The sequence below is a fragment of the Vipera berus genome, assembly GCF_964194415.1.
Source record: "Vipera berus genome assembly, chromosome: Z".
Classification (NCBI taxonomy): Eukaryota; Metazoa; Chordata; class Lepidosauria; order Squamata; family Viperidae; genus Vipera; species Vipera berus.
The window spans coordinates 102,511,872-102,532,058 of NC_138205.1; the positions used below are offsets into that span (position 1 = coordinate 102,511,872).

Here is a 20,187-nt window from a genome sequence, read left to right on the forward strand (position 1 = left end):
TTAAAAAAAACAGAAACAAGATCTTGCTATTAAAGGTGTATCATCTGAAACTTTTAATACTCTTACTCCCACAGAGCAATTTCCAAGTTCTCCAACTTAATCATTTTGCAGTCAAGTACATACATATACAAGGAATTAGCAAGATAAAAAAAATCTCCACCCAATAAATTTAGAGATAAACTGGATGATAAAATCAAGATCTTACTGTGAAATTTTCTATAACCTATTATGGTTTGCTTTCAAAGAAAAGTAGTTAAGGCCTAAATTTTGATTGTAAACAGCTCTCAAGGGACTGAAAGTATGATGGGATATATTGGACAAGCCATTACAAGATGAGTTAACACTTTTGGTCCAATGTCTTTTTCCTGTGGCCATGGATGTGGAAGGAGCTTCTCCATGACTCTCCTTGTTGGGAGGGAGAGGCAATCACTATCATTGGTCTGCTTGGTTCTCAATCTTTATCCTGTCTATCACTATCTCTCACTTAAGGCTGAAAAAAGCAGCTTGATACAATCCACATATCACAATTGAAAACCCCACTTCTGGCACAAGTATTAATCTTAAACGTGGTTCATGGTCCCCAGTAGTTCCCAAATAATAAATAGCTCAAGGACCCCTTTGATATCACTGTGTGGTTCTGCCAATTTTGCCATCTTTCTGTTTCCAGTAGCATCTTGGTAAGTCAAAAGATCCACAATAATATATCTTTGATTTTTTCCCCCCATCTTTTTTTAGTCCAGATACATATGAAGTGTTGCTTTTGTTATTGTTTTTATTATTTACTGCCAGATAGCTTATAAAAATTTTAATTTGGTTGAAAATAATAGTGATTCAAGAATTCTAGCAGGCAATTTAAAACTTGGAACCAATGTTTATTTGAACTTTAGATTAGGAACTAGACTCTTTTTTTCTTTATAGTGCGTGAGATCTAGATCTCTTAGACAGTCTGCAGTTACCAGCTTTATAAAATAGTTGCTTATAATTTTAATTTTATTAGGCTGAGAACAAAGTTTCCATTATTATAATTTCTCATCGCAATATGAAAATGAAGGAAAGTTTTTTTCCTAAAAGGCACAGCTGTGTATCAGTTCTCTCCAATGGGTACAAAAGTCCAGGCATTGGTAAACCCTTTCCTGTAAGTTTTAACTTTGATAAAATAGATCTACCATTCACCATTAGCACTAATGATGAATTTGAATCTACACCTGAAAGTTTTGTATAAAGAGGATGCCAGGTTCAGAGGAAAACATGATTCTTTGCACAGCTTCAATGGATGTTACAAGAAAGCACCAAACATTACCTAACAGCAATAGGAACTAATTGAATTTTGTAACTATAGTCAGAGGGACGCGGTGGCTCAGTAGGTTGGGACGCTGAGCTTGTCGATCAGAAGGTCGGCAGTTTGGTCGGTCGAATCCCGTGTGCTGCGTAACAGAGTGAGCGCCTGTTATTGTCCCAGCTTCTGCCAGCCTAGCAGTTCGAAAGCACGTAAAAATGCAAGTAGAAAAATAGGGACCACTACGGTGGGAAGGTAACAGCGTTCCGTGAGCCTTTGGCGTCTAGTCATGCCGGCCACATGACCACAGAGACATCCTCGGACAAGCACTGGCTCTTCGGCTTTGAAACGGAGATGAGCACCGCCCCCTAGAGTCGGAAATGACTAGCACGCATGTGCGGGGGAACCTTTACCTTTAACTATAGTCAATCTTGATCATCATATATAAATTGCTTACCTGACACACTCTATAAATCCCAAAATCTCCTTTAATCCAAAAGTATGAAAAATGTCCATAGCCTGTTTGGAATAGATATGCAGCAACCAAAACACGGATGTGCATGTATACTGGCAAGAACTATAACAAAAACATAGGAGCATTAAAAAATACCAAATAATTCTCACTGATTAAATTCCAATTTAAAAATAATGATATATGTAATGTGATTATCTTTCCATTTGATTTTAAGTTTGGCTCAGTAAATTTCTGTATTACTAGATGTTAAAGCTTCATTTCCAACATTTTGTCTCATAGGTCTTTTCAATACATCCACAACTAACCATTCATTGGTTTCATGATGAAAGACAGATCTTTTTATATGTATGCATGTAGGACTTAAGAGTCAGATAACTTAAGCAACATGAAAGCATTTGTAATAAACAAACAAAATGTTATAGATATGTAGACTGGGCATTACTCCAACTACTGCATTATAAGAACAAAATAATGACTCTTCTTAAAACTATGCACAAAACCCCATAATTAAAACAGGTCTTTTAAAGAGCAGTCACACCAGTGAGGGGATAAATGGTATTATATTTCATTTGCATCAATTAGTATTGTTTAATATTATCTTACGGAGAGATAAACTTATCACCTATTTCAGGACTTTTTTCAAATCTCCCCAATAAAAAATTAAAGCCCTCTTCCACAAGTGGATGTATTCTAATTTGAGAACCATAAAGATAAGACAAAGAAAGCATAATAAATGTAGTATTAAATACACAAAATATATTTAATGTTACTTTTAAAATATACAGTCATTTTCAATAATTGATAATAATTGATATTTTATTCACATATTTTATTCATACAAGAAAATAAGAAAACTTGGACAAAGGTACATGTTTCAAAACAATTTGTAACCATCCCCATGAAACAAATGTTTTAAAAGGTTATTTTAAATTTAATGTTGTAGTCTAAAGGTCTATTTTCCTGAAAAATAATTATATTTTAAAAAACTACTTACTGTGCTTGCTCCAGAGATATGATAGATCAAAATGACAAGCTGCATCCATCCTTTCCATTCATCAGTCTGCTCCCTATTTAACACCTTAGTCTGTGCAAAATAAAGGAAAAAGTAGTTAGTTTAAAGAACAATTATGTAAACCACAATACTACTATACAGTAAATACATCTGAAATTAGCATGCTTTAATTACAACAGCAATTAACCATAAGTATGCATGCTGAAATATTTGACAGGGACTGCAAGACAAAGGACTGCACAGAACGCTATGAATAAGCGGCAAGACCATCAAACCTTTTTGATTTCAGCTAACAAACTTAATATACTTCTTGCCAGTTAGCTTTCTAAACACAGCAGAAAGTGATTTCTGATGCAATATTCTATGAAGAACTTTTAGGGGAAGAATGGCCACAGGCATTTTAGGTACCTCTTTGCTTAAGGTCACTGGCTGACTAAATGTTGTCCACTGAAATAACATTGTCAATAATTTTGGGTAGAAAGAATAAAAATAGGATTAAATAATAAACTATATTTATACAATTGCTCATAAAGTACAATTTTCTTTTTAGTGATTTTACAACATAATCTCTTTAGTTTATTACGCTGATTCAAGTCCCTGCATCCAATGAGACTGGCTTCCAAGAAAATGCATGGGACTAAACTCTCAATTTATTTCCCAAATAAACTCTTATTTCCCATTTTATTGAAGATTTTAATATCTAAAAGCAGTGATAATGAAACAATAAAGGCCACTACTCTTTGCAATTACTGTTTGTTTTATTTAATCTAAGTTCTTAATTTAAGCACAAAAAAGATACCTCTTTAGTAGTCTCTGTGTAAAATACTCCTAACACCAAGATATAAATGATTGGTATAAAAAATGATGAATGAGTATAAAACTTGTTCTCTTTCATAAATAGGTTTGCTCTATCACACAAGTAGAAATAGCCCATAATTAAGCCAAGTTTACATAAAGACTGGAAAAGTGTCTCTAGAGTAGAAACTGTTGAAGAATTAGTGGCAGGTTTTTTCTCTTCTCCACTCTCCATATCAGTGCACAGTTTGTTCTTCTGGTTATTGTTACGACGAATGAGAACAAGAATCAAATATCCAATTACAGATGAAGCCAAAAAGCAAAAAGCTAGCTTTTGTATCAAAGTCACAGGAGGCTGAGGTTGGCAGCATGAGCCATCAATAGGTTTCACAATCTTGTTGCAGTGATTGTTCATTAGAATCATTGCACTCTATTGAAAAACAAAAATTGAAAACATAATTTTGTCGGTGGAATTTTGTTCATTTTGTTAAATTTTAAAGTGCATTTTATAAACCAAATACAATATCTTTATTTGCATAAAATTAATTTTGAAAAAGTTAATTTTAGCAGTGAAAATAATAATACAATATGGTGTAAGAAAATACTTAACTCTTCATCTTATCATCTGATTGGATATTGGAAATCCATGATAAAATCTCTTTCATTACATTACATCATGGAACAGTTGGCATATCTCAATGATTTTTAAAACTGAAGTATAGGGCTAACCAAAATAAAAGGCTGAAAATTCCAAGACAATATAGGAATTTTCTGGATTTTAACAATCCACAGAATAACCATAAAATACAGAGTAATTTTTTGTTACATTATGTTAAAACTGACACCCTACAACTTTTATAATGTTCATTAAATTAATTCAATGGCAAAACTGAATTTGAATTAGTTTTTTCAGGTCAGTTTAATTGTTGCATACTTGAGAGAATATAAGCATTCAATCAAATGATCTGAATTAACTGGGAATGATTTATGCAGGGAAAGAAAAATAATTAAATTAAGTATATTAAGCAATTTAATTCAAATTTCTATAATATTATATCTTATGAAATTTATAGGGTATTAAATGTTGCCTTTACAAAACATTTCCACTGTATATAATTGAAAGTGGTTTTGATAGTTTTTCAATACTTATTAAAACAGTAATAAAGTTCATTCAATTAGTCATATTATTTTAAGATCTAGAGCTATTTTTTCTCATTATCATTATCATTTCTAATAGCTAATAGTTTCAGAGATTACTCACTGTTTCTCTGCTTGATTCAGGAAGATGTAAGCCGTCTGATGATTGAATAATAGTTTCTTCTGCTATTAATCTAGATGCACTAAAAACTTTTACTTTAGCTTTTGAATTTTTTGAGCTGCTGTTCAGAATACTGACCGCTGCGTCATTGTAAGCATCTATTTTCTCATTAGTGATCATTTTCCTGCTTTCAGTCAACATATCCTCATAAACTGGATCTGAATTGATAAGAATACCTGAGTTACTACTTTATACACCAAAGCAACAAATAAGTAAATATTCAATTCCAAGGCAGTAGAAAATCACTTGTCTACACCCTTTTAGCAACAATGGCATATTTGATTGTCACTAAATTTCAGTGAAACAAACTGCCATTTAATAACAGTTCGAAAAACTAGTGTGGCTGGTGCCAAATGAAATAGCTGTGATAAATTAATGTTACCGTATTTTCTGGCGTATAAGATGACTTTTTAACCCATGAAAATCACCTCAAAAGTTGGGGGGTCGTCTTATATGCCGAGTCGTCTTATACGCCGGAAAAATACCTCTCGGATCTTTTCTCTTTTCTGCTGGGTGGCGGGATCGCTGGGTGAATGGAGGTAGGCATGGCGACCCGTGGTAAAGCGGCTGACGGCGACCGGGTGATGGAGGGCAAACTCTTGTCAGCTTCTGGGGCGGCTACTGCAGCTGCCGCCGTTGCTCTCTCTAGGACTGGCCATGCTAGCGCCTCCAATGCTGGCTGTCAGGTCCCCAATGAGAGGAGGGGCAGGCAGTCCCCAGAGGCGCCCCGCTCGACCGTAGGAAGGGAGCACCTTTGCTCACGCCGAGGCACCGCCTGACTCGCGCCGACCAGAAGAATTGCTTGCCTGGTCACGGAGTGTGGAACTGAGAGCAGCAGCGCACCAGGCAAGAGAGCTCAGAGAAAAGAAGGCGAGGCACCCATTTGGCGGGGAAGGAGCAAAGCTGGGCAAATCACAGAGCAGGCGGAGCAGAGAAACGTTACAGGGGAAAAGGGGGCGGGGTTTAAAAGGCAAGGCAGGCGGGACGTGGAGACGTTCTGCAGTTAGAAGTAACGAAGGAGCCTCCGGGCGCTTTCTGGATCGGATTGTGCAAACTGAGCGTGCCGCTACAGTCCTCGTGTTTCCCAGGGTTGCCTGTCGTGCCAGAGGTATTCCCTGTAGTCCCAGATTCTTTAGCTCCCCACTTTCCTTAATTCGGGCGAATTTTGTGCTCCGTGGAGAAACATTAATACGCAAATGCCGTTTGTTTAACTGCGCAAAACTCGGGGGAAACCTTGGTATTTGGGAACAGAAAGGCTTAAGCCTTTTCATTTCTGTTTTATGCACGGGCTGGGAGGGTCACGAAGTTTACCTCTTTTATTTTAGCAACATCGTGGCACTTATAAATAAAGGGTACTAACGCTAAACGAGTTGTTAATATGCAGATTGTGTGCCAGGAAGTGAAATATTGAGTTATTAGCCCAAACCCTATAATTTAACACGAAAAGTAGGGGGTTGTCTTATACGCCGGAAAATACGGTAAATATTTCTTCACACAAATAAGTAAAAAATGGACTGAGTTCTTACTGAATTCCATCCTTATAATTTTAATTAGAAAAGTTGCTGAAAAAAGACTTATTATCCAAGTTTCAAATTATCTTTGTTCCCAGTATATGGGAATAAATTTGAGAATGCCTTCCCCAATTAGGGTACTATAATTCCACAAAGGAGTTAAGTAATACATAAAGCTAGCTGTTTAATCCAGCTACCCAAAGCATACTTGAGAGGTGGCTGTATATCGTCTGCCTGAATTTTTTTTCAATTAAATGGAGTCCCACTTCTATATACAATTAATTTCTGCCATTGAACTGTCCATATTTGGGAATACTTTCTTAATTTTAACTGAAGACCATTACTCTGATAGTTATTCTGGAATTCTACATAGCGAAGAGGTCTAACAGTAACCCCTATTTTTTAAGCTGACTTTTTTTTCCTTTTAGGTCAGGGCTGTCAAACTCAATTTCATTGAGGGCCACATCAGCATTGCAGTTACCCTTGAGGGGCCAGGTGGGTGGGGCCAGGGTGGGTGTGGCCTACTGGGTGGGCGGGGCTGGAGTGTGTGTGACCTACTGGGTGGGCATGGCCAGCTCTACATTGTTCGCGTCAATGGTGCCTATGGGGGCCTGGGCAGGAGTGGGACAAATCTGAGGGTCTCTGGCAGAAGGAGATGGGACTGGGGCAAGTGCCAAGGTATGGTCCACTGGAGGAGCCTCACTGTTCCTCTCAGGCCATGTGAGGCGGGAGGCTGGACGGTGGTGCGAAGGTCAAATGCCCAGCCGAGCCCTCAAGCACCTGCAGCACTAAGCCCACCCCCACTTACCCAAGGGGGTGCCCAGCTGCTGTGCTTGCTCTCCTTAGCCAGGTTGCTCATGATGGGTATGAGGGCAATGTCAAGAGGGAGGCCCACTTCCTCTCCATGTAAGGAGACCTGGCTTTGTATCCAAAGCTTCCTTAGCAATAGGATGGGAGACAACCCAGGTTAGGCCAGGAGGAGGGGGCAAGGGGATGGTGAAAGGGCAGCAGGGAAGGACTAAGGCAAGACTTCCCTCAGACCCTCCCTCTCCTTCCTTTCTAAGAACAGAGTGATGGGAAAATATTTGAGATGAGGGAGAAAAACAGGCAAGAAACGCAGCTGGGGAAGTGTTATCCTTCATGAGGAATGAAGAAATGCACCATCACCTGGAAGTGGCCAGCACATGGCCCTCTCCTCACAGCGCCGAGAGGCTGAGCCGGGTGACACAAATCTGAAGAGAAGCACAACGCTGCCCAGGCCCTAGCCTGCCCGAAGTAGGCAGGGCCATGTGCTGGCCACTTCCAGGCGATGGTGCATTTCTTCATTCCTCACAAAGGGTGATATCTCCCTAGCGTGCACCCAGGGGGCGGGGCCGATGCGGCAGGGGCTGGTCCCTCACTGTTTCCAGATGGCCTTGTGGAGCTAAGACTGAATGTATTTCAGCATAGATGACCACCACAAAACTGTACATTGGCTCCTGACAGCCTGGGCCGGAGCCAAGGCAGCGGGGGCCATTCCCTCAGTTTCCAGGATGGCTTCATGGGCCACATGAAACCACTTCGTGGGCCGGATCTGGCCCCTGGGCCTTGTGTTTGACATGTCTGTTTTAGGTGATCAGGAAAATTCTAGGCTATTATTTAAATACGCATTTTGTGTAATTTTGTAATCTCTAATGCAAATTAGAGCAAATCATCTGTTCCAAAAGAAGTTAATAATATTTTTCAATATTTGCTCAGATATTGTGTTAACAGCTACTTCCAGTACAAAATGTGATTTCACAGAAATTTAATAATGGAGCAGTAATGATCCACAATACAGGGCAAACTTCAGCAGCTGATCTTAGAAAAAATCTGGCATTCCAATGCTAAACAAAAATTACAAGCATTTCACATAACTTCACCTTCAAGTAATTATTTTAGCTTGTCCCAAGTCACAACAATACACCAATGTGCAATACAACATAAATTTTACCTTGTAAGATCCAATAGACATCACTACTCTTTGCCAGTTTTTCCAGAAGAGGTGCAATTGAAGTGATGTTGATTCTGTACTGTGTGAGTGCTTCATTGCTGCCATTATGAATTTTTATAGACCACTAAAATATTAAAAGGATATTAAAAGACAATGAATTAAAACTGTTGCTATTTCAGAAATTTTATAAGCAACAAATTGATATATTTTATAACAGCTTTGAGACATTTCTAAAAATAAGACGTGTGTGTGTGTGTGTGTGTGTGTGTGTGTGTAAATATATAAAGGCATCCTTATTATAAGTTTTATTTTTGTATGCAGGTAATCTTCATTTAAGGACCACTCATTTAGCAACTGTTCAAGGTTCTCATAGCATTGAACAAGGAGATTTATGATTGGTTCTTGTAGTCACTGCAGTGTCCTATGGTAATATGAACAACATTTGAGATCTTCACTGCTGGCTTTTGGCTAGCAAATAGGAAAGATAGCAGGAAGTTGTAAATTGTGGTCATATGACATTGCATTTAATAACTGTGTGATTTGCTTTATGACTGCAACCAGAACTGTGCAGTGCAGTCACATGATTTTTCACTTTATGATTGTATTACTTAACAATGGAGTTGCCAGTTCCAAGCAATGCTTGACTTATAATTGATCATTTTATGACCTTTCAAAATTATGACAGCCTGTAAGGCACTTTTACCCATATAAAATGTCGTACTGCATGCCACATTCCCCCATGGTTATCTGACTATATTCTGGATGCTTGGCAACAAGCTTGCTATGATTTCCCCTTTCTCTAAAGTATCTTTCTTTATATTAGATTAAAACAATTCTCATTATTTTGATAAACAACAATTAAGTATATAGTTTTTCCAATAATCCTATTTGTCATTTTAGTTGCCTTATCGTAAATCCTGTTACCGTGCTTATTTCAGCTTATTTCTCCCCCCAAAATTCTAAATATTCTTACTAGTGACAATTTTCTCAACAATTAACTACATTTACATTGGTGGATTTAATTCTATTTTTTCCATATAAGCCCTCTCATACTTTTATCATACTTAATCAACAAGTAAAAAGTAGAAAGAGAAGAGAAAAGAGGAGAGAGACAAAAAAGAGGAAAAAAAGAAAAAAGAAAAAGCACTGATACAAAAAATAAAATATGACTGAAGATATGTATCCCTCCTAATTTAATATATATTTATTCCCTCAATTTTTTATTCTTTTTGATCATAGCTGAGAATGTATTTAAACTATTTAAACTTTAAGCATTCCATTCAGTAGATCTAATCATCTAATCCTTTAACTCTCATTCAAAACACATTTTTATGCTTTTATCGTCACATTTAAATAACTAAAACGTTTGCTTTGTTTAAATCATTTCAACTTTTTTTTACAGAAAGGAAAAAGAAAAAAAACATATTGTATTAATTATATTTAAAAAATCATTTCTCTAAGAGTAATATGTTCCAAAGTTTTTCCATTTTTAGCCATATTCAAACAAATGTTTCTTTTTTAAGTATTCTCTCTGATAAGTCCCATTATCTATTTTCTTGATTTCCATTTTAATCTTTTTTTCTCTGGCCATTGTCTTTCTTAATCAGTATGTTTTGCTGCATCATTCGTTTCCCTGTAAAGTATTTTTCTCATCTTTTCCTTATCTTCAAAGTTGCTTGGACATATTGAAATATTTTCCATTTGAATTAAATCATGATTTTTTATTTTATACGGTTCCATCTTTAAGTCTCTATCCTCAGAATTATGTTCAGTCATCTCTACTGTATTTTTCCTGGGAAATTTCTTGGAGTGAAATTAAGTTGGAGATAAGTTGATTCATACTCTCAAGGTTGTTCTATATTTCTTTGTGGTTTAAAATCATTGTCCTTTGAAATTGTTGCTGCTTATCATATGTTTCCTTTTGTAAAGTATTCATTGCTTCAGATTTGTTACTCTCACTTTGTTTATACAGTTGCATTTTTTAAGAACTTTGAGGGTCAGAGAAAAAAAATCCTCACCCACCAGTAGGTGTCAGCGTTTGCTCATTTTTCAGGTCTTCCTAGTCTTTTTTCTCTCTCTGTAAAGGGTAAGTTTCGCCACTTCCGGTAACCAAAAGGAGGGAGTAGAATCCCCCTTTTTTCCCCCGGAGATCTCTTATTTTTGGGACTTTCTTCTTCGGGAAAATAGGTAGGATAGAGAAAATCAATATTCTTACCCAGATTCAAGCATGCTGTTTAAAATCCACTTAGTTTAAAAGCTTATGACTTCCGTTGTTTTCAGCTGTGACTGGACATGGAGTTAGCCAGCCTTTCTTCTGTTGGTTTCTGGGAGGCTTCTCCTGGACCATTCGGGGAGACCGCCATCTCTCCTAAGTCCCTGGGATTTCCTTCCTTCATTCCACCCCTTCAGGGTGGGTTCTGGCCCCTTAGGGTCCCCAACAAAAAGAAATTTCAGCCGAAGGGTTCAGCATTCCGAATCTTCCAACTGCTCCGCTGGAAAACAGGAACCGGAAGCCCCCTTCCAACTTTATTATTATTAACCGCTGGAAAAAATGTTGAAAAAATGGGACTGGTAGTGTGGGTCTCTTGACTTATGAGGACAATGACTTATGACCATATTTCTGGTCCCAACTGTGGACATAAAACCAAAACCATCTGTATAATCATCAACTGAGAACTACCTGAAATGAGTTTGCACACATATATTAGCATTCCAGAAGGGCATATCATTAGTAAAAAATATTCTGATGCCAGTTGTCTATCAAGATTTAACTACACTCTATTAGGTCCAGGAATAGTAGCAATGAGAAAAAAAAATATGGAAGGTCAGGTTGGCAACTTATGTAATGTAAGAAAGGAGTAGTATACTATATTGATAATGATAGGTCAGACGATAAACTAATTCGCTAGGTCAGAGGTCCCCAACCTTTTGGGCACCAGGGACTGGTTCCATGGAGAGAGGTTTTTCCGCGGACCGGAGGGTGCGTGGTTTTGTGTGCTTCCTACATCCCACCAATGGGGCTTTGCTTGTTTGTGTGGACAAGTTGCCGGCATGGCATGGCCTGGTAGTGGTCCATGGACTGGGGGTTGGGGACCCCTGCTCTAACTTAAAATAATGGAGTGGAAATAAAAGAGAAAAGGCAATATCAGGGTTTCATATGGAACCTAATACAGGTGAAATCAGAGACTGTCATACTTTTATTTGGTTACTGCAATGATTAGTATACAAGTAGCTTACCGTAGCTGCTCCTACTACAAGTATATGAGGTTTGGATAAAGAACCCTATGACATAATAAAAGACAAGTTAATCCCAATACAAATCATAATCATTGACTGATTTCTTAATTAGAAAAAGCATTTGTAAAACACGCTTATGATCACAATCATATTTACTAAAATTACTTTCAAAACTAGAAAACCATTCATTTGTTGGAATTATAATAATTATTATAATAAAACATAACCTATACAACTCACTTCAGTCCAAGACTTGATACACTGCTTCATAGAACCATTGACTTCTGGATACCACAGGAAATCCTGAAGAGAAAAGGACATACTTTCATGAGTGTAAAAATCTGGAAACCTCTTATGTGTTGCATTTTGCCATGAACTTGAGGAAAGACCAATCAATGGTTTAAAACAGAAATATTTCCTTTCAAATATACATGCCTGAACTATATTGTAACCAATCCAATTTTCTTATAGGAAAAAAAGAAAAATAATGCACAATTGGCAAACTTTGAATACAGGAACCAGATATGGATCTCTGCAATCAGATGAATGAAAAGAAATTCCCAAGTAATTAAAACATTTAACTTGCTTTATTTGCTGTCATTAATAAATCAATTGTTAACTTTATAACTCTTATGAAAAGTCATTATAATTTGTTCTAAAAAATTAAACAGCAGTGTTTAATTTTACAGTAAGTCCTTGACTTATGACCACAACTGAGCTCAAAATTTCCGTTGCTAAGCAAAACAGAAGGGACGTGGTGGCTCAAAGGGTTAGGACGCTGAGCTTGTCGATCAGAAGGTCGGCAGTTTGGCGGGTCGAATCCCGAGTGCCATGTAACAGAGTGAGCGCCTGTTACTCGTCTCAGCTTCTGCCAACCTAGCAGTTCCAAAGCACGTAAAAATGCAAGTACAAAAGTAGGGACCACTACGGTGGGAAGGTAACAGCGTTCCGTGCGCCTTTGGTGTCTAGTCATGCCGGCCACATGACCACGGAGACGTTCTCGGACAAGCGCTGGCTCTTCGGCTTTGAAATGGAGATGAGCACCGGCCCCTAGAGTTGGAAACGACTAGCACGCATGTGCGGGGGAACCTTTACCTTTAGCAAAACAGTCAAGTGACTTTTGCCTTATTTTATGACCTTTCTTACCACAGCTGTTAAGTGCTTTACTGCAGTTGTTAAGTGAATCTGGCTTCCTCATTAACTTCGCTTGTCAGATGGTTGCAAAGGCTGACCACAGGAAACTGCAATCATCAAAAATACCGCCCAGTTGCCTACCATCCAAATTTGGAAGACATGACCATGGGGACGCTTAAATAATGATGTGAAAAATGGATATAAGCAACTTTTTTCAATGCCACTGTAACTTCAAATGGTCACTAAACAAATCGTTGTAAGTCAAGAACTACTTATATTGGGTGAAATATTTTAGGGCTCTTCTCACCACTATAACCAACAGTAAAATAATAACCCATGTTATCAGCACACAGGCATATTGGAATATGTCGGCAAGCCAGTTTAAAAGTGGATGGGATGACTTTTGTTAAGGTAATATGTAATTGTATAACTTCAAATGGTCGCTGAACTAATGGTCATAAATCAAGCATTATCTGTATAATGGATCTTCCTGACTTAAATCCTACTTGTTCTTTGGCTAGGACTGTGGTGGCGAACCTATGGCGCGCGTGCCACAGCTGGCATGCAGAGCCCTCTCTGTGGGCATGCGCACCATTGCCCCAGTCCTAGGTCTTCAGCTGGGTTTTATAAAACCTTTTCATTTTAGGCCTCTGCTGCCGTGTGCAAAAAAAAAGGTTCAATCAATCAATCAATTTCAACTTCTCGCGGGGGAAAAAAATGTTCTCGCAAAGTTGGAATTGATTGAACTTTTTAGTCCCATTCAGTCTGCTGTTACCACCACAGCCATGCCCACCCAATGGGCCACGCCTACCTGGCACCCGACGATACATAAGTGGGTTTGGGATTGCAGCTCGGGCACTCGATCTCTAAAAGGTTCGCCATCAACTGGGCTAGGATATTATCTTGTCATAAAATGTTACCATTTGAGAAATATTGTCAAATGTGCTCCCATACAAGTTCATTAATTTCATTCTTCCACACTGTGTCTTTCTTAAAGAAAATATTGTTTCACTTGATACTGCAAGAATAAAACTGATGAACTGTTTAAAGAAGGCACCTAACTAAACATTGGAAAAATTCCTACCAGTTACCATGCTTACAACACCTATAAATGGTTTAAACTATAGAAACTATGATCATTTTTATTCTAATGGTTATTGCCTATTTTTCTGTGGCACTCAAGTTGCCTCAAATTTTCAAAGCATTCCTTTCCACAACTGCCCTGCTACCAGGGTAGAGAATGGAAGGCAACAGTTGCTTGTTGAAAAGTTAGCTGAATACTTCTTCCTTTGCTGGATATGTATATATAATTTTCAAGTACTACTTCCAGCAATTATACCAACTCTTTCTCTTAGTTAGAAAATCAGCAATACTTACCACTTTAAGTGAAGATGATTTGTCTTCAAAAGGAATGTTTTCATGCTGTCAAAATAAAACATGCACATTGTAACATTTTCCATAAACTTTTGGATTTACATTTATATGCTGTTTACAACAAACACCACGTAAGTTAGCAGTGGGGAATCCTGTTGCCCTCCTAATGGTACTGTAGCAGCCCAGTCAGCTTATCAATGCTGAAGTACGCTGGGGACTGTTACTCAGCAACATCTGAAGGTTTATAGGCTTTACTTCCAACATTAATTTAGTGTTTTATGTGTATTATCATGTTTTAATCTTTAACCAGACGATGGTAAGAGGAATATATAAATATATTATATATAAATATATACGGGATAAAACTATGGGGCAAGAAAGGTTTTTTAAACCCTTTTTTCTCACTTCACAATCTTAATTAAAACCATTCCTCTCTGAATCCGCTACTTGTATCACAAAGGAAGTTTTCTATCAATGGGTTTCTAAGCCAATACAAATAGCATTTGGAGGATTTCTTAAAAATATTCTTCCCTCTCTGTAGTTTCAAAAGCTGTTCCTACAGCTTTTTTTTAAAGTAAAGATCAAATGTGTAATCTGGTCCTTGCTTTACAAGTGTCCAACTACTGAAGGTGCATTACAAATATATAAAGAAAGTACATGAAAGCTCTAATATAATTTTCAATAACATATTCATGGGCAATTTGTTCCATGGAGACTAAGAAGTTGGAGTAGTGCTGGAGTTAAATCTTAATCAGGCCATTTTGAACTCCTGGGTTTATCCATTTTCTTCCTTCTAAGTGGACCATACTGAAGGCAAAGGAGGATGGAGTATGATATTCTTTTCTATCAGTCATCTATTTTTAATCTACAAAGCTAGCAACTACTTCTTTTTCTAATGTTACCATAGTTATCAATTCCAGATTTTAAAAAAATCACATGTGTAGTCCAACAAAGAACACCTAGCTTTCAGGATTTTCCAGGTTACAATGTATTAATTAAATAATGCAGGAACCCTATTAAAGCTAGGAACTATGAGGGAAGGAGAGATGAAACAAGTGGGCATGAGGTATCTATGCACTTTAACAAATTTTTATACTTAAGACAAGGAAATAACTTTTCCAAAGAAATGTTACAACATTTAAACTCTTAGAATGTATAGCTTTCTGTACAATTTTCTTGTCACCTAGGAATGTTCTAACCGCAATAATTGGTACATAACACGAATTATTGGGCATACATAATATGCCATTGCCAGAAATATTTATCTAATTGGAAGGACTGATAAAGTCTTTTTCTCCAGAAATCTCAATAATGTCTTGACCACTATTTCCCCATTGCTATTAACAACAGGGGAACAATATCAAGTTGAGGATTACTGTGTCAAAGACTGCACAGAACTATACTACCCAACACAACTATACTTTTAATTGCCCATCTGATCTTGGAGCAAAGCAGGAATTATATTCAGAATTTTTTCCTCCCAGTTTATGTCAATGAACTAGGGAGGAGCATAATACATACGTGGCTGCAAGTCACAGAAAAAAATATATTCAAGGATTGCAGACCATAAATTTCTACTTCTAAATATAATGCTTATTATAAAATATGTGACAGAAGATGGACAAGAATTAGAATTATCTTGTTTCTATAGCGTCCCCTGACTTTTTTCTGATTTTTAAAATACTTGCAAATTTTATTAATTTTTATTTAAAAAATTGAAGTTTTTATTAAGGTTCTTGTGACATGAACATATGCTACTGAATTAGGGATATCTTACATAGAAGTAAATGTAAAGAACAGTGATAATGTTTCTGTAGATATTTATGGTTCCATAGTTATAAAAACAGTGAGGACAAAAATATTGAAAGTTATACCTTGTTTCCTTCCTCCTTAATTTGAGGGTTTATTAGTTTTATAAATGAGTAGAATAGTTGACGAATCCTAGAATCACCTATAAATGCAATATACTTGTTTTTGAGGCATGCTTTTGCTTCACTGTAAAAACAAAAATAAATATTAATTGGTTTCAAGTATGAGAACAAAAATAAAGTTTGCAAACATTTAAACAGAAAAATATGCTGGTGGGTAAATCCTATTTATTTCAGAGAGGCTAATAAAATGAAATACACCCAAAATATTTGGAAAAATTCAAACAGTTATGTTCACAATTGCCAACCCAGTGTCCAAGAAGCCTTGTTAACAGTAATAACAACAATAGTAGCAACAATAAGTATACAAAGATAAAAAACATGAGCAGACAACAGTCTCACACAGCCTCTAAAAAACTAACAGTAACATCTAACATCAAAATGTTGTTATCAAATAGATAATTTTTAATTTAACAGAAGATGTAAAATATTAAATTCATGACTGGCAGAGTAATCATAGCAAATATTCTAAGTAAATATATTTGGTTTTAATTAAACATAAATTAAATTTAGTTTGTATCATGCTTTAAATACATTTACAACAATATTTTACCTCTGTTTGTATCTATGCATCATACAGCTATAAGGTTGCCATGTTTTGTCCCCAAGGAATCTTCCAGTAGAGAGAAGATATTCACAAGTATCATTACCTAAAGAGAAAAAAAGAAATAGAGGTATAATTACCTTTAAAGCCCTACATGGCTTAGGCCCGGGGTACTTGCGAGACCACCTGCTGCCAATGTCAACCTCCTATCGCCCGGTTCGCTCCCACAGAGTCGGCCTCCTCAGGGTGCCGTCGGCCAGGCAATGCCAGCTGGCGACCCCCAGGGGTAGAGCCTTCTCTGTGGGCACGCCGTCCCTCTGGAATGAACTGCCTCCGGAGCTGCGGACGGCCCCTGACCTTCGATCCTTCCGCCGTAACCTGAAGACATGGTTGTTCCAAACAAGCGGGCGTGGACTGATCATGGTTTTTTAAATTTGGTTTTTATTGGCTTAAATTGTCCTTTATTTTTTTATTTATTGTTTAATTCTTTTTTAATCTTTGTATTCTATGTTTTTTAATTTTTTATTGTTGTGAGCTGCCCTGAGTCCTTAGGGAGAAGAGCGGCATATAAATTTTTATTATTATTATTATTATTATTATTATTATTATTATTATTATTATTATTATTATTATTATTAATATTGTTGTTGTTGTTGTTGTTGTTAATAATAATAATAATAATAATAATAATAATAAATTAATAGACAGATAAAAATACAAAATTCAGTCTAAATATTTAATTGATTGTTTGACGAGCCAATAATAATAGTAAACTCTGTAAAGAAGCTGAAGAAACAGTGTATTACCTGATTGGCTGCTGGTAGATAATTGTACAGACTGACTACAAACAATGGCATGATAAAGTGACAAGAATGATGCATTGGAAGATCTGCAAGAAATATCATTTTCTTGCAAGCAAAAACTGATGGGACCATAAAATAAAAAAGTAATAGAAAATGAAGAAGCTAAAGTGCTCTGGTCTTTAGAGTTCAAAGAGATAGGCATCTCTCACTTAACACCCCTGGCTTAACAACTGTCAATAAGAAAGACAAAAAAAGTCTGTATAGTGGACATGGCAGTAGCTAGAGACAGCAGAAGAGAAGAAAAAGAACTGGAGAAGATAATAAAATACAAAGACTGTAAACAGAAATAAAATGACTGTGGCAAAAGAAAGCAAAGGTAATACCAATATTAATAGGCGCCTTGGATGTAGTCCCAAAACAACTGGAGTGCCATTTGGCACCATCAGCATTGGAAAAAAATCACTGTCAGCCAACTGCAAAAAGCAGCTTTATTCTGAACAGTTGATATCCTGCAAGAATACATTTAATACCATTAAATATCTACATCTGCCTATCCCAGGTCCTGACTTCATAAGTAGACAAAAATGCCAAATCCAATTTGAACATCTGGCTGATAATAATGCAAACAGAAGTAGGACAACCAAGCCAAAGGAAAGTATAGTGTCTATAGTAATAGGCACGTTGAGTAAAATACCAAAATATCTTGAGCACTACTTGAACAAAATCATCATTGACAAAGTCGCCATCATTCAATGGCAAAAGGCAGCTTTGTTAGGAACAGTTTACATCCTGTAACAATACTTTTAACACTATCAAATAAAGGTAGTCGTTGACATACAACAGTTTCTTTAGTGACTGTATGAAGCTACAATGGCACTGAAAAAGTGACTCGACCATTTTTCACAGTTACAACTGTTGCAGAATCCCCATGGTCATGTAATCAAAACTCAGATCCTTGGCAACTGAATTATATTTATGACGGTTGCATTGTTCCAGGGTCATTTGATCACGTTTTGTGATCTTTTGACAAGCAAAGTCAATGGGGGAGCTAGATTCACTTAACAACTGTGGCAAGGTCCTAAAATGGAACAAAACTCACTTAACAACTTTGTCATTTAGAAACAGAAATTTTGGGCTCAATTTTATTTTTATTTTTTTAATTTTAATTCCATTTATATCCCGCCCTTCTCCGAAGACTCAGGGCGGCTTACAAGCTTGTGACCATAAGTCAAGGACTACCTGTATGTGCCTATTCCAGTCCTTGAAACGGACTCAATATGTATATAAAAATGCCAAATCCAGTTTAAATATCTGGCTGATTGTATAACCAACCATTTGTTGTTATTAGTTGCGAAGTTGTGTCCGACCCATCGCGACCCTATGGACAACGTTCCTCCAGGCCTTCCTGTCTTTTACCATCTTCTGGAGTCCATTTAAGCTCATGCCTACTGCTTCAGGGACTCCATCCAGCCACCTCATTCTCTGTCGTCCCCTTCTTCTCTTGCCCTCAATCTTTCCCAGCATTATGCTCTTCTCCAGTGAGTCCTTCCTTCTCGTTAGGTCGCCACAGTATTTGAGTTTCAACTTCAGGATCTGGCCTTCTAAAGAGCAGTCAGTATTGATCTTTAGGACTGACTGGTTTGATCACCTTGCAGTCCAAGGGACTCCCAGGAGTCTTCTCCAGCACCATAGTTCAAAGGCCTCAATTCTTTGGCATTCAGCCTTTCTTATGGCCCAACTTTCACAGCCATACATTGCAACTGGGAAAACCATGGCCTTGACTATATGCACTTTTGTTGGCAGGGTGATGTCTCTGCTTTTTAGTGTGCTGTCTAGATTTGCCATGGCTTTCCTCCCAAGGAGCAAGCGTCTTTTAATTTCTTGGCTGCAGTCCCCATCTGCGGTGATCTTGGAGCCCAGGAAAATAAAATCTGTCACTACCTCCATTTCTTCCCCATTTGCCAGGAATTGAGAGGGTCGGATGCCATGATCTTGGTTTTCTTAATGTTAAGTTTCAACCCACGTTTTGCACTCTCCTTCTTCACCCGCAACAAGAGGCTCTTTAGTTCCTCTTCACCTTCTGCCATTAGAGTGGTATCATCTGCATATCTTAGATTGTTGATATTTCTTCCGGCAATCTTAATTCCAACTTTTGATTCATCAAGCCCTGCCTTTCTCATGATGTGCTCTGCATATGTTAAATAGGCAGGGCGACAGTATACAGCCTTGCCGGACTCCTTTCCCAATTTTGAACCAATCAGTGCTTCCGTGTCCAGTTCTCACTGTTGCTTCTTGGCCCACATATAGGTTTCTCAAGAGACAAATAAGATGGTCTGGTACGCCCATCTCTTTAAGAACTTGCCACAGTTTGTTATGATCCACACAATCAAAGGCTTTAGCATAGTCAATGAAGCAGAAGTAGATGTTTTTCTGGAACTCTCTAGCTTTCTCCATGATCCAGCGTATGTTAGCAATTTGATCTCTAGTTCCTCTGCCTCTTCGAAATCCTGCCTGTACTTCTGGTAGTTCTCGATCCACATACTGCTGGAGTCTAGCTTGTAGGATTTTAAGCATAACTTTACTAGCACGAGAAATGAGTGCAATGGTGCGATAGTTTGAACATTCTTTGGCACTGCCCTTCTTTGGAATTGGAATGTAAACTGATCTTTTCCAATCCTGTGGCCACTGTTCAGTTTTCCAAATTTGCTGGCAAATTGAGTGTAGCACTTTTACTGCATCGTCTTTTAAGATTTTGAATAGCTCAGCTGGAATACTGTCACCTCCACTAGTTTTGTTGTTGCTCAGCTT

The 20,187-nt window shown here is 37.4% G+C and overlaps 1 protein-coding gene across 1 annotated transcript in view; it reads right to left on the reverse strand.

Annotated features, from left to right (window-relative positions):
- Window positions 1-20,187, reverse strand: part of CASD1 (CAS1 domain containing 1) — a 51,419-nt gene that overhangs the window by 22,297 nt on the left and 8,935 nt on the right. Inside the window, exons 2-11 of the mRNA XM_081344863.1 lie at window positions 16,586-16,682; window positions 15,979-16,099; window positions 14,108-14,152; window positions 11,837-11,899; window positions 11,597-11,641; window positions 8,360-8,483; window positions 4,820-5,034; window positions 3,563-3,988; window positions 2,746-2,835; window positions 1,734-1,853 (exon numbers count right to left, since the gene is read on the reverse strand). Of these exons, the coding sequence (XP_081200989.1) occupies window positions 1,734-1,853; window positions 2,746-2,835; window positions 3,563-3,988; window positions 4,820-5,034; window positions 8,360-8,483; window positions 11,597-11,641; window positions 11,837-11,899; window positions 14,108-14,152; window positions 15,979-16,099; window positions 16,586-16,682 (1,346 nt within the window). The remainder of the gene's footprint in view (window positions 1-1,733; window positions 1,854-2,745; window positions 2,836-3,562; window positions 3,989-4,819; window positions 5,035-8,359; window positions 8,484-11,596; window positions 11,642-11,836; window positions 11,900-14,107; window positions 14,153-15,978; window positions 16,100-16,585; window positions 16,683-20,187) is intronic.